The sequence below is a fragment of the Onychostruthus taczanowskii genome, unplaced genomic scaffold (assembly GCF_017590055.1).
Source record: "Onychostruthus taczanowskii isolate IOZ18803 unplaced genomic scaffold, ASM1759005v1 scaffold167, whole genome shotgun sequence".
NCBI classification, from domain to species: domain Eukaryota; kingdom Metazoa; phylum Chordata; class Aves; order Passeriformes; family Passeridae; genus Onychostruthus; species Onychostruthus taczanowskii.
In genome coordinates, this window is record NW_024498873.1 from 1,151,367 (window position 1) to 1,165,617 (window position 14,251).

A 14,251-nucleotide genomic window follows, 5' to 3' on the forward strand; every position below is an offset into this window, starting at 1 on the left:
CTGTTCATCTATATGCATTTTAGAGCAGACCAAAAGACAGAGGTGTGCCCCAGGTGACATGCTGCAGCTACAGAACATTTGGGCAGGGTGAAACCAGGAGGCTCGTTGACAAAAGGAGGGCTAAAGGTTGGCCCTTCTCCTTGGTACTTCCCATTAGCTACCTCACACAATTATTCACCTCAGAATGCTGCCTTATACATACTTCATTCTTAGGCACCCAACTTTAACTGCATTATGCTTGCCAATGTGGATGCAACAGGGCACAATTCCTTCTGTGACAGGTGAGGATATGGATTTTAGAGTCCAGGAAATAACACTCCACTTCAAAATGGAAAAGGGGGTTTCTGCTAAACGATTTTTGTTATAGATGGTGACAGCTGGCATCTTCAGCTACCAGGCTTCAGTTATGATAGTGGCTATACCAATACATAACAGTGTGAAATATATGCAAGAAAAAAGAAATAAGGATTGAGAAAGAACTCTGCTATAAGGAAGAAAATTGCATTAATGATATATATAACTCTGCCTACCTCTTTCTGCTCCTGTAAGACCTCTGTTCTTCTGCAGCACATATGGATTAAAAGGCGCTTCTTCTGGTGGGTGGCCAATAGTTGACTGAAGCTGTAGCACACAAATAAAGTTTTTTTGTTTAACAATGAATAGGTAAGTTAAAAGCACTTTTCCATCCCCACTGCCCCCAAGAATTTTGGCATAATGTTTCAAGGGACACATAGGTGAGGATCAGAAAGAAAGGGATCCAAAAGAGGTTATTTCATTCTGGAGGTTATTGTTAGAGCAGGCCAAAAGCACAGAAAGATATTACTGAAGTATTACAAATATTTCAGAACATTAGATAAGAGCAAATTCACTATAGTGAGTCATGCATAAGTCTTATTCTGCAGATATTAAATTTTCATGCTTTTTTAAAATTTGCCATGTAACACCAATAGTCAGAAGGATTTCTCTTTAATCTGTCCTTCCTCCTTCTTCAAGCTATTTCTTCCTCTATCTAGGCCATAGAGAAATTACTAGCACAAATAAAAACAAAAAACAATTTCTTGTTTCTTTTGTGGATATTACAGAGAAGCTCTATTTTAAAGAAGTGGAAGCAATTTCAGTAAAAAGTTACTACTTCCATAGGCTTGTGTAACATCAGGGACAAACATCATGGACCAGATACTAGGCCTGTTTGTCTGCTCTGAGGAAGGACAAGATTACTTAATAGAGCATCTGGTTCAAATACAATACCTCTGCCTTTACTGTTGACAGAGAAATAATATGGTGTACACAAACTATCTCACCACAGTGAGATTGTGTATCTCCCTATGTGTCTTCTGGAGACATAGTGTCTTCTGGAGCTCCTTGCCGGGCACAATAAAGTATAGATGAGAGAAACTAATAATCTGGTCACTTCTGTTTGTGTGCTGCTGGGAACATGGAATTACAGAATCTATTTCTGCAGGTTAGTTTCTTTTCAAGCAAAGAGAAAACAAAGCTCTAATGGAAGCTGTCCCTGAACCAGGGCAAAGGGACTGTAATGAAATAACCTTTAATGTCCAACACAAACCATTCCATGATTCTGTGAAGTTTCCTAAAGGATGCAATAGAAGTTTTATCATTTGGAAACTGCATTTAGTAGGGGAAACACCTGACCTGGGAACTACAGACATTGAAATCATAATGAAATTATCTGCCCAGCTGGATGAAATAGAAAAGGTTTCACTACATACTTTTACTGCAAACCATGTATAGGAAACCAGTTTTCAGCAACCTTCTGACCTAGTAGGATGAGCACATTGACATCAGGCACAGTAAGAGTAGTATTTCTGACTTGGAACAGTGTTAAAAGGCCATTTGCTGTCAAGGCAAGCCACAAAACCCCAAGACAGTTCTGGGATATGTCAAGGAACAAACTGACTGTTCTACCATTCTCAAGGCAAATGAAGGTATAAACCAAGATCCTTAGCTCTAGTTTTGTTTTCCTAGACTGATTCATCCTGACAGCTTTCCAAGACCTGTGTCACTCTATTTCACACAGGCAGTTCACTAACCCCAAACCCCCATGGAGACTGGAAGTCAACTGGCATACTTTGAACTGGCCAAATGTAATTAAATGTACACCAAATTTTGCACACCTCAAGAATCCATGCACCAGTGGAGAGCAGTTGGTGAAAACGTAGCTCTGGCCAAGACATAGCTAAGTCTTCAAATTAGACACATGAGATATAAAGAGAGATAAATGCTCTTTGCATTTCAAGAACAACAACAACAAAAAATCCAAAAGGATTGTATGCTCTTGATCTGCATAAGAAAAAAAAAAAAAGTGTATCACTTCCATGCTTGCAAATAAAGCTCTGCAGCTGTGAACTGAAAATCACACAGTGACACCAGATATAACAAAGTGGGTTCTCTTTCTCAGAGAGCTGCTCACGTTTAAGAGGAATCATAGTGTCTTATTTATCATTACTTAGCTTGGTCAATACATACAGAATTATTTCTAATTGTTGCAAATTGATGAAATAATTTAATAATGTCTTTTACATTAATATTCCTACTTTCCTTTTTATGTAACTATCACTTAAATGCAGAGTCCTTTCTGCCCCACCCTTTTAAAACAGCAAGTATAATTCTGTAGATCTTTCTTGGACAAAAGAATCTTTGTCTTAATACATCTAAGATATAGGATAAGTGCTTACTTCTTGTGTTCCTACAAGAAACAGAGAATGGGCAAGATGAACATAGATTCATTCAATCAATAAAAAGGAGTAAAAGAAAAATTCCTCTAGAGGAGCTTTAAAAAAATGTGACATATGAATGACATGACTCCAACTACTCTAAATCTGACTTTTACAGTGATGATTATAATTTTATAGCAAATAGCATAGTAAGATTCTCACAAAGGCAAGTTGTACAGCAAGTGCAATATTCTTTCATGTTAATAACTCTGATTTGAAAAAAATGCATGAAGCAATTTTATTAAAAACTAATAGCTAAATACTGCATGACAAACATCTCATTAGCCATGAGAGGAGAGGAGCTTTGGCTACGGCATCTCAGTTGCCACTAGGTGGCAGGATTTCACTTAAATGGTCCAAACTGACAATTTTACACTAGTAAAACAGACTGGAAAATTTTTATCTGGATCTGAAAAGGTAATACAAATAGTGCATTTGTGAAATTTAAAAAAAAAATCCCAAAAGTGAATAAACATAGCAAATAAAATAAATTTTATAATAAAAACATTTTTCTGGTTTACTGTCTGAAAGCTTTTGACATAGTAGGAGTAACTGTAACAAACCAGGTCTAAAGTAAACTGTGCTTATTGGGGTTAATGAATAGTAAATCTTTGCACAGTTCAGAGAACTTTTGTCTAGAGTCTAAAATCTGGCAACATTATGTGGGTTTGAGTATTCCAGGTAAAGTACATGTAAATGGCAATCAAGTTGGGTTTCTGACAATGATTGGTTTTACTCTGCCAATATGCTCCAGTCTCAATTCTGTGTATGATGTCCTGAAGGCAGGAAATAGGTATTTGACAGCAGAAAGTGACCAGAGCCAGACACAGGTTTTACCAGCTTAACAGACAGCAGTGTGACCCAAAATGTGTCTACAGAGTTCAGACCCCACACCCATTTTTCTGAATCAGCCTAAAATGTGTGATAGTTTGGCATTGTACTTCAGATGGTTGAGAGCAGATCGTGACACTGTGTCTGTATCCGTATATGACAAACACACATTGAGAAAGAGGTATCATTGAGAAGGAGGTATGTCAGAGGTATGTGGGGATACACAGCTGACAACAGCTGCTGGCACTTCAGCATAAAAGTGAACTGAAGCTGTAGGAAAATAACATGTGTTATTTATCAGGATTATCAAATACATTATATATCAAACAGAGCTTTTCACTCTAAACAGTAGCATACCTCTAGGGCTTTTCATGCCTGCCCATTTTTGTTGAAGAGCAACTGGAAAGCATGCAAACAAACTCATAGCTACATGCCTCAGAACTACATCAATTACTGGACAGCACCATTTTCTGGCCATGCAAAAGTATTTTCACTAGGACAGGGCAGGGCTCCCCTTATCTCCCTGGCATCTTTGGCTATTTTCCCATTCTGCTTGGTCTTGTGACACCTTACATTTGCCTCAATGAAAGTGAATGCATAAGAAGATTTGTGCACATAGGTTATGTAAGTAGGTATTTTGTTGTTTTTATTGTTCCCTAAATGTGTTCAGTAATAACATAATTGTGTAAGCAAGACAATTTTCTGATTAGAAAGGAAAGTAGAAATATAATTTTGTTCTATTATAACTGCGTGGTTTTGAAAGATATTTTATCACATTTCATTTGCAGAAATATTGAGATCTGCATTATTTTGGTATGCCAAAAATACAAATAAAAAAGAGTCCCTCTATGTTTAAAACTCCTTCAAACTCATTGCTTCAGTTATAAAATCCAGCCCATAATTATGCAGATGATTAGGATAGATGCAGAAAGCTTACAAAATCTTAACAATCTAATTGTTAGTAGTCAAGACAGCAAGCGAAAAGAGGGGGAGAAGAGAGTGAAATTAGTCAAGTATTTTTAACTCAGTCAAAAACCTAAAAAAAGTATATGAAGCACCTTTTTGCTGCCAGCCTTTGGGAAGGTGTACGATTTGAGTCTTGAGATAATTCCACCTCCTGCCCAACTCTAGAAACCACAATGTCAAAGAGGAACAGTAAATGTGTCATGAAAATAGCTGAAAATATTTCACACAACAAAAACACTCTAAAAGAACAAAACTCTCCCAAACTTTCTGTTGCTTGTGCCTTCAAGTACACATATATGATGCATTAAAAAAAAACCAGGAAATCTTAGTACTAAATTTTATTTTGTCTGTATTACTGCCAAACCATCCTGATACTGTAGACATACCTTAAGGCAGTTTTTAAATTGAAACGTACTGGCCTCTGTCCAGATCTTTATTTTCTCCTGCTTCTGTCACTGAACTTTAGTCCTCCTCCCAAAACATATTTAGAAACAAGTGGATACCTTTTGTGTCTGGAAGTATGACTAATACATCAAGCAAAATTTGAAACACACCTTGGTCATACAACAGTGTGGTTATTGAAGCAGAAAGCATGTTAGGTAATGTTAATTCCAAACAAAAAGGAACAGGCTTTCCATTTTACACACATACTTATGTTCTGCGTAAAGATACCTTTAAAAGACATGCAAATATATTTTACAAGGACAAAATAATTTAATTAAATGTGACAAATTAGCATTTTTAGGAATCACTAGAGATCATACATGACTATTTAAAACTGAGACAGAGCACTTAGTTTTCAAACATTTAGTCTGATGCTGAGGCTAAAACAACAATCTGAGTCACTTTAAAGAGCCTTTGAACTTAGATGTTCTGAACTTTTTAATAGTCCATTTGGACTTCTGATTTTCTGAAATGGTATCTTTTTAAATTGATAGGATAGGTATATTCCCTAGTTTTCTTTTAAAAGAAAATGTCTGATTTCACATAATCTTTTTGTTTCAAGACATCAAGGACAGCCAGGTGGTCCCTGATGCTGCTTGAAGAACAGAAACCTTTTTGATGCTTGACATTCTTCATAGCTTTGATACATAAACATTCAGTATAGTGCATACTGAAAAAGGTTACTGAGTCAGCTATTTTCTTTTACTTCATGAAATTTTCTTTCCATATTGGGAATAAATGAAACCTGAAGTACTACTTAGTTACAGTTTTAAAATAGATACATTCTCTAAGAGGTCAAGCGCTCCATTGCACAAGCTGAGCATGGTTCTCATTACACTTTTTCAACAAGAGTACGTCCCAGCACTTGGGAAAGCAACAACCTGTAGTTACAGTAATAGTGCTTAACTCACATATTTGTATTAGACCTACAAATGCATGTTGAGATGAATACCTGATCAGGCACAGCAACTAGTAACAGTTAGGCTGTACTCATAAAGTTTGGGTCTTTTACCACCACCTAAAAGACTGTGACTAAACAAAATACTGAGAAAGGTTAAGAGCAGAATTTGAGAAATGGCCAGAATTTGGCAGTTTCACTAGAATGTCATCAGCTGGAGAACTGAACTAAAGACTCATCTCAAAAGCTCCTCTGCCAGTTTAAATATATATTGGTCTGAAATTGATTGCAGGGAGAAAAAGGTAATTTACAAAACGGAAGGAGTCAAAATCACCTTGAATCTAGCCATGGAGCCTCATGTGAAAGGCAAGAAACATCCCAGTCCATGCATGTTCTGGGAGAAGCAAGAACAAGCAACTCTCCATATTCTGCATGGAAAACTACCTTCAATACAGACATTTAACATAAAGTCCTTTCTTTTGCAGAGGAAGCATATTAGTATCACTAAAAAGGAGATGCCCATATTACATTAAACTTAAGCATTTTGTTACTCCAAATTTGTCCATGGAACAATAGCTAATATTAGACAAATCTGATGTAGATTTACATACTGATGTAAATTTTACTCCAAGCTCCTATAACCAACAGTTTTTTACAGATAAATCATTTGGGCAGTCTGCCTGCCATATCACCCAGCAGTTGTTTCTACATTTCATGCACCCTCCTAAATTCAAAACAAATTTGGTCATTCTATTCCACTAACATTTTGGAACAGTACCACTGTATTTTAGGCTGCAATATATAGATAAATGAAAAAGATACTGAAAAATTCGTCTGAATGGCAGCACCACTATTAGACTTGCTTAGAACTGGCCACAGTGTTATGTTGGTGATTGTATTCCTTCTGTTCAAGCTGGTTTAATTTTTGGTTTTGTGTAATCTGAATAATTGTATTTCAGGCGTATTAAAAATCTTCATGAGTTACTGCTTTTGCACACAAGTATTAATGTGTGAGAACCTGGAAATATTAAGTGAAATTTTTGAGCTCCATTAGCAGTATTAGTTATTTAAAATATTCCATCTTCTATATTTATATTACAAGAAAGTAATTTAGCAAACTCGTTTTTAAAAAGTCCCAAAGAAAACACAAAATTCAGATTTTAATTTTAAGAAATTCAAAGTATCAAATATATTGGAGATTAAAACAATGTTTTAGTATACTCTTTGCAAAACATGCACTCTCATTTAGCTTTGGTGACTTTCTTTTTAGCTATCATGACAAGTCTTAAGCAGTAGCAGTTGAATTTACATTTATATTGTGAATTTTTCTGTGGATATTTTTAAATGTACACAGTATTACCACACTAAATGTGCTTGCCCTATCTCTACAACTGCATGTATACCACATGATACACATGTGGTCTTGTGTGCTTAAACTTCATGGACATCCTTGTAAATGGCACAGACCCAAACCTCAAGACAGTATTTTTATATTTATTTTTTTCTAATTAAAATTATTAATAATAAAGAAGTAATAAATTTTAAAATGTTTTTAATTAAAAGGGACTGATTTTGGTTGCTTAATTTCCAATTCTTTATAAAGGTACTTGATTTTCAGAAGTGAAGGTATGAGATTGGTTATTCACAGGGCTGCTAGGAGTCAATTGTATTGAAATAGAGGTAATTGCTTATTTGAATTTTTTTTCTATAATATGGGACTGCATCAAGATAATGATCTAAATGATCAAGTTATGCAGGAAAATGACTGAAGTTAACTCTCTATTTCAGATGAAATCAACTACCTTGAACACGACAATATTATGTGATTCTGTGAACGTATCACACCTCAGATGGCTTCTGTAGTAAATGGACCTCGAGAGCTTAGGTAATTATAGCACAGGTGGACTTCCTCACTCTTCATGGAGTGCAGGAAAGAATCACCCCTAAAGCAGTGCACAAGAAATGCCAGGTCTGATGTTAACTGCACAGACCAAATATGAAAATAAACTGAACTTCCATTTCTGCTTCAGTCAGCAGATTGTCTAAGTGAACAGTGTAAGTAATGTGGTTTCTCTCCTCCTAGCGTTGATAAAACATTATAGAATATGACAATCAATGAGGCATCTTGCCTATGTAAAATACTGTTTTATCATACACATTATATGTGTAAAAGAGGTTCACAAAATTAAACTATGATTAGCACATTCAAAACACTGATGAAAGCAATACGACAGAATATGTTAAGTTTCTTTACAAATCACTGTTTATAACCCAAGAAAAATAAACTCACAGATGAAATAATACCCGAGAATTAGGATTCCCAGAACAGTATGTGACTGTAATCCTTCTCAAATGAATGCTATTGCTGTACCTCCACCTTCCCTTACCTTAGGAAGTGTTCCAGAAGAAGGATGAGTATTAAAACCAAGATTATCTGCAAAAGAATCAAATGTAAAATTGAGAAATTTTTGTTAAGAACACAGAATTTTACAGAAGAGACCAACTGTGTAGTTTTTAGATCACATTACAGTGTTTCTCTTGGACTATTTTCTTTGCTTTTGTCTCTTATATGCAGAAGACTCCGGTACTTCTGGCCAGAGACAAAAGTAAGTGCAAAGCCTAAATGATTCAAAGGAGAATGAAAGTAACAGTGGAAAAAAACATGTAGTGATTCAAATTAATGGAAAACTAAAAACTTCAGGGCTGGACTTGATGATCTTAGTGTCTTTCCTAACCTGAATGGTTCTATGATTATATTATATTATTCTATATCCTCTCACCATGGCACTGGCATCCAGTTTGAATAACAGAAGGTTGCCTTAGAGAGAGAAAACCAATTCTGGAAGAGCACAGGTTGCACACAGCTCAGCCAGATTCATCTCTCTTCCCTTTTCAGTCAGTGCAGGAGGGAGGACAACGTCTGTTCAGCGTGACATGACATTAAAGAAGAAACAGGATAAAAAGCACACTGACACTTTCCCCCACCTCTTCCCCTCCTTTCCCACAAGTTATCAAGGAATGCCTCCCTGACCCCATTTTCAGTGTCGGGTGCAGCCAGTGCCTCGTTCTGCCCTGTTCCCCCCAACACGGGGCTTCACCTGCTGGGCGCACGACTCACTGCCCCCATGGTGAATTCCTGCAGCAGCACTGCTGCGGTGCCTGCTGCAGCTTGGAGAAAGGACCACTGGAGCAGTGCTGGGAAGACCACCTTGTTCATGTTTGTGGTCCAAGAAGCACCCACTGCCACTTTGAGCAGCAAAGCACGTTTCTGATCGAACAATAATTTAGACCCAGCAGTAATGATTTGGTACCCCTAAGCTACAGGATCTGCCTCCATCATGCACAGTCTGGCAGATACTACCTCATTTGAAAATGTGGAAAATCTGCACCCACCTATAAGGGAAGTGGAAAAAATTCACACAAATTTATCATAATTATCATGTCTTTTAACACATATAAAAATAATAGGAATAACTCACCATTTTCTGAGCCATGCTGTGGACAAGGAATGGTAAGAACCCTTAATAATCCATCTGGTTTGTATGAATAATGCTCAACTAACTAGCAGAATGAGAGGGGAGGGGAAAAAAAATAAATAGTGAGAGAAGACAAGAAAATATGAGGGTGGTATCATTAAATATATTGTCTCTTTAGCAATGTGTGCCTATGTACAACAGTTGATATCATTACAACAAATGACCTTGGAATACAGCAGATCTTTACTGCACATGTTATTTACTTTATTTTTATCTGTCAGGGGTGCATGTTTCTGAAGTAGCCTTGTGGATAAATGAGCAATGTGATCCAGGATTTGGATTTATAAGGGTCAGTATTCCCCCCTGGTTCTGCTATTAAGCAGCTTTATAACTCTGAGCAAATAACTTACTATGTCGCTGAGTTCCTGCTCTCTTATTTTTTTTTTAAATTTTTTACAATTTTTTAATTTTTTTTTTTTTTTTTTTTTTTGGGGATAATTACAGTGCACGAATTGCCCTAATATGCAATGCTTTCTTTAAACCTCAGAATTGCAATGGGATGTGCCCAGTTAATAAATGTAGCACCAGTAGTTGTGGCCATTTGTGCCCTTGGATTGTCCTCTCCACATCATCTTTTACAGGTTTGTTATTGCTATTTTCCATTTGGGTATAAAGGAGGTGGTCTGCAAGTGTAAGAGTTGCACGTATGTTCATAAAAATTGTAAGACAGCAGAGCTGCTTTTAAATTTCTAGTGACATCAGGAAAGAAATACAAAATCCTAAGAATTAATATATGCATGCAAAGATCCATATTTTACATCTGTGACTCAATTAATTAATTTTAATAGATTTTTAAGCAAGAGGACATAAGAGATTTCTGCAGGAATTTCAATTCCCTTAGTATTTTCAATTTACAGTAATTTCAACAGTATTCAGTTTTAGTATCAACTATGGCATAGCCAGCAATGGACTCAATTGCTTACTCATTACCAGGGTTCAGACATATTTTGGTGGTAAGCCTCAGCAAGCCATGCTTTAGCAGACTTGAAGATAGAGAATTTCAAAGCTAAAGACTCATTTTGTGCACAACATCTTAAAACATCCTCTTTTTGCTTGCTAGAATTCTGTTGGCTGCTATCATAAATGACACTAGCAAAAGACTAAACCAAGCATATCCATTACTGAAAATGGTTACTCGCATAGGCAAACGGACTTTCATTCTAGAAAATGTTCAGCTAATAATATAATAACTAATAATAATCATCACAGTTTTGAACTCAGCCAGGCTGCAACATCACATTTAAAAATTATTAAACTCTCACAGCTTTGTACATTAAGATGTTTTCTTCATGTACAGAACCACAAAATGTTGGAAACATATGACAAATAACCTGCCAAAACATGTTGGTTTTAGCCAAAGACTATTGTCACAAGGCAAAATAAAACAACGTTGGTCAGTTACATGGAAATGTGATGACAGATATCCACGTGACATAAATTTAACAGACCTGCCACAGGGTGTCAAATCTTTTTCCATCTGGTATGGAGAGCTTTCCTGTCTTATCTCTGTCAATACGATAGTGCAGTACTTTTCCATCATTCAGTAGGCACAGGGCATAGGAACCATTACTGTCCCTTTCTCGGATACTGTAGAAATAAGAAAGACTTTCAGGATTTACCAGGAATAAACATTCTTTTTTAATCACCTTTTTCTTAAGGCTTCTGAATTAAAACCAAAACAAAATCAGCACTGCAACTTCTGAGAACATTTTGTTAAGCCTTTAATTTATTTCTTAGTGTAATTAACTTTCAGGTAAATTGACTAAAGTTTCTCTTTTTTTACTTCCAAAAAGGCAACAGATGGAAACAAAAAAATCAATGATATCAGGCACTGTAAGGCAGCTACAGAACACTGTACATTGCAAAAAGCACTCTTTGGGCAAACATGCCTTTTAAAGTTTCTGCAGTACTGGCTTGCCTCCCTTGTATCTTTTATTTTGAAATAAAGAGGTGGCAGTAAGAACAGAAGATAAAATACTAAAATAACGTAATGTGAAAAGGCAAAATTTCTGTGTTTGAAATAGTTTGCTCTGTGGCTGGGAATTTAAAGAAAGTAATATATCTCTGTAATCATTAATTCTTATAATTTCAGGAAAGACATTAATGTTTTGTTGTAGATTTCACATAAAATTCATATGAAACTTAACATGGTATTGAAGTGTACATATCTTATCTAAACTTCACCATGGAGAGATCGCCAAATGTAATATAAAACCTTTGTGTAAAACTCCTAGGTAGGATGATCTCCTCCTTGCAGCAGACCTGCGAGTGCCCTCTGAGATGCCTGTAAAGCATGACAGAGTTGTTGTATGTGAGCTCAGGGCTAGCTGACACTGACACCAGCATACCCTGATTACTGGATCCAGAACAGATGGGAATTTGTTACTAGCACCATCATAGTTGGTGCAATATGTCTGAGTTTAGAAAGAAGGCTTTTTCTTTCAGTCGGGTTCCCATGCTCATTGACAGCTGACAGTGTGACAGCAGTAGAGTTAGAATAAAATTGACTGGCTTTTTTTCTTTTTTTAATAAAAAGCCTAGATTCTGGAGCACTAAAACATTTCTTGTTCTGGTGGGTACAGAAATCTACTTACTCTTCCTCGAATTTTTGAACAGCCTAGAAAGAAATATACCAGTAAATTCTCAGTAAGGTGTTAAGAAACTTTGCTGGTGCAACACTGGTACTTGCTGTTATATCTCAGGAGATTGCAGAGGCACGTATTAAAGTATTCTCCTCAGCTGACTCTCTCAAGCCTGAAGTAAAACTGTATTTTGTCTGAACTACTTATGCACATTTTTCTTTCAAATAGCATGATTCTTGTTGCCTAAAATGTGAACAGGACATTGGCTAAAAGAAAAGGGAAGTAGGGTCAGTTTTTTGTTTTCTGAAACCAAAGTAAGTTGTGTAAGTCTCTAAAGCAAATTGAAACACATTGTGGTTTCTTCATGGCATATAGATGTTTTCTCAGCATGCTGATTTCCTGCACTGACTGACCACTGAAGAGCAACAGGCTCTGCTAAAATGAAGAGTGACTTTTACTTTGTCTTCTTCTGACCTGCTCAAAGCAAAGAAACCTTAGAAAAATATTTTCAGAATAGAGGGCATTGTTTCTAAAACAAATGGCATTTAATTGCAACCAGACTTCTGTTCAGAATAGCACAAATAAGATTATAAAAATGCAATGGATTGTTTCTCAGTAACAAATATCCTTCATGTTTCACAGGAAGAAATGGAGGCTCCAATACAATTCAGTTCTACTGAAACAGGTTTTCATTTGCAAGAGTTGTTACTCTCAGGAGAGGCATTGCAAACCTTTGTTGAGAGCACAGGCACCCATGGGAGGGGAGAGTCCTGAATTCTGATAGACTATGGCACAGACCCAAACAGCTCTATCACTCTTCAGTGCAGGATTTAGGTGGAGTTCAGGTTTACAGGGTTGTAATTGCATTTCAGAGCTTTTCCTTCCCCTATCCAAAGAGCTACATGATATGGAGCCATCTGCAGCTCACAGCCGTGTTAACTTCTGTCACACAGCTCTATCACTGCACATCCATTCTAACACCTCCACTGAACACATACTCAATCAGGGTCCAGCGAGACCCTTTCTCCCTTAGGGTTATGGAACAGGTGGGTTTTAAACTGTAGTCAACTCAGCACAACCTAGATCCCTACAAAAGACGCTATCAGGAGGTACACAACCTGGATCCCCACAAAACATGAATCAAGAAGATACTACCATCTTTCCAAATATGTCTGAAAGGCAGAAGTATCAAGTGCATTGAACTGACAGCTTAAGTCTTAGTTTTGGCAAACTGAACCCTTTCTGCGTGACACAGATTGCCCCAAGCCATGTTTCACAATTTCACTTTGGTTTTGCAGGCTGTGGTAATAGCTGTCTAGGTTAGGCTAAGCCTAGAGAACTGCAGCTGGGTAACAATATCCAGTTCCATGTCAACAGCTGCTGTAAAAAACAGAAAAAAAGGCAAATACTATTCAAACTAAAAGGTTGTAACCTGAAACCTCTTTGAATGGACAGAAAGGTGCTTGATGGTGCTGCCTGTATTACCCAGGGCCTTCACATCAGATCTTCATATATGGAACTTTCCTTGTATGGAAAGCAACAATTTTCAGAATGTTGAGAAAGAAATCAAAATTCCAAATGTACTGTCTGCTTTAAAGTGCTCTGAAATTAAACACAATATTTACTGATCTTCAATAAAAAATTGCTAAATAAAGAGATCTTCATTGAAAAAATATGGCAAGGAAGGAAGCCGGCAGTGAGGCATCACCTGGTCTTCCATTTCATGCTATTGCAGAGAATTGCAAATGTACAGAAGAAAAACATAAAGATAATAAACATCTGTAAACAACACTGTTGTTTCATCCACTGAATTAATCAGAAATATGAACAAACTCATTGAGAACAGATTTGAGTACATAGCTACGTAGCTATATTAGAGAAGTGCCAGGGTATCTAGATTTTTTGTGATGTACATTTTTAAAACAGCAGAATAAGTAATGCAGAAATTAAAATTCTTACCTGACACAATGCAGAGAATATTTAGGTATTGATTTTGTGTTTCATGCAATGTGTGTTTCAGCATTTTTTGTGGTTTTGGGAGTGCAACCTAGACAGCAACCAGTAACAATTTGGAGCATTATTACAGACAGTATAAATAGCTATCCACTCCTTCCTTTGATATTTTCATTTGGAAGCAAAAAGAACAATGTCCCAGTTTTTTCTGTTTCCATCTGAAAGCCCAAATGATCCTTCTCTTTCTAAAGAAAAATATCCCTGAGGGTCAAAGAAATAAATTGCTATTACAATATGCCTCATTGA

The 14,251-nt window shown here is 36.5% G+C and overlaps 1 protein-coding gene across 1 annotated transcript in view; it reads right to left on the reverse strand.

Moving 5' to 3' along the window:
* Positions 1-14,251, reverse strand: part of SYK (spleen associated tyrosine kinase) — a 46,124-nt gene that overhangs the window by 7,418 nt on the left and 24,455 nt on the right. Inside the window, exons 4-8 of the mRNA XM_041399626.1 lie at positions 10,859-10,997; positions 9,354-9,435; positions 8,262-8,308; positions 4,625-4,693; positions 531-621 (exon numbers count right to left, since the gene is read on the reverse strand). Coding sequence (XP_041255560.1) covers positions 531-621; positions 4,625-4,693; positions 8,262-8,308; positions 9,354-9,435; positions 10,859-10,997 — 428 coding nt within the window. The remainder of the gene's footprint in view (positions 1-530; positions 622-4,624; positions 4,694-8,261; positions 8,309-9,353; positions 9,436-10,858; positions 10,998-14,251) is intronic.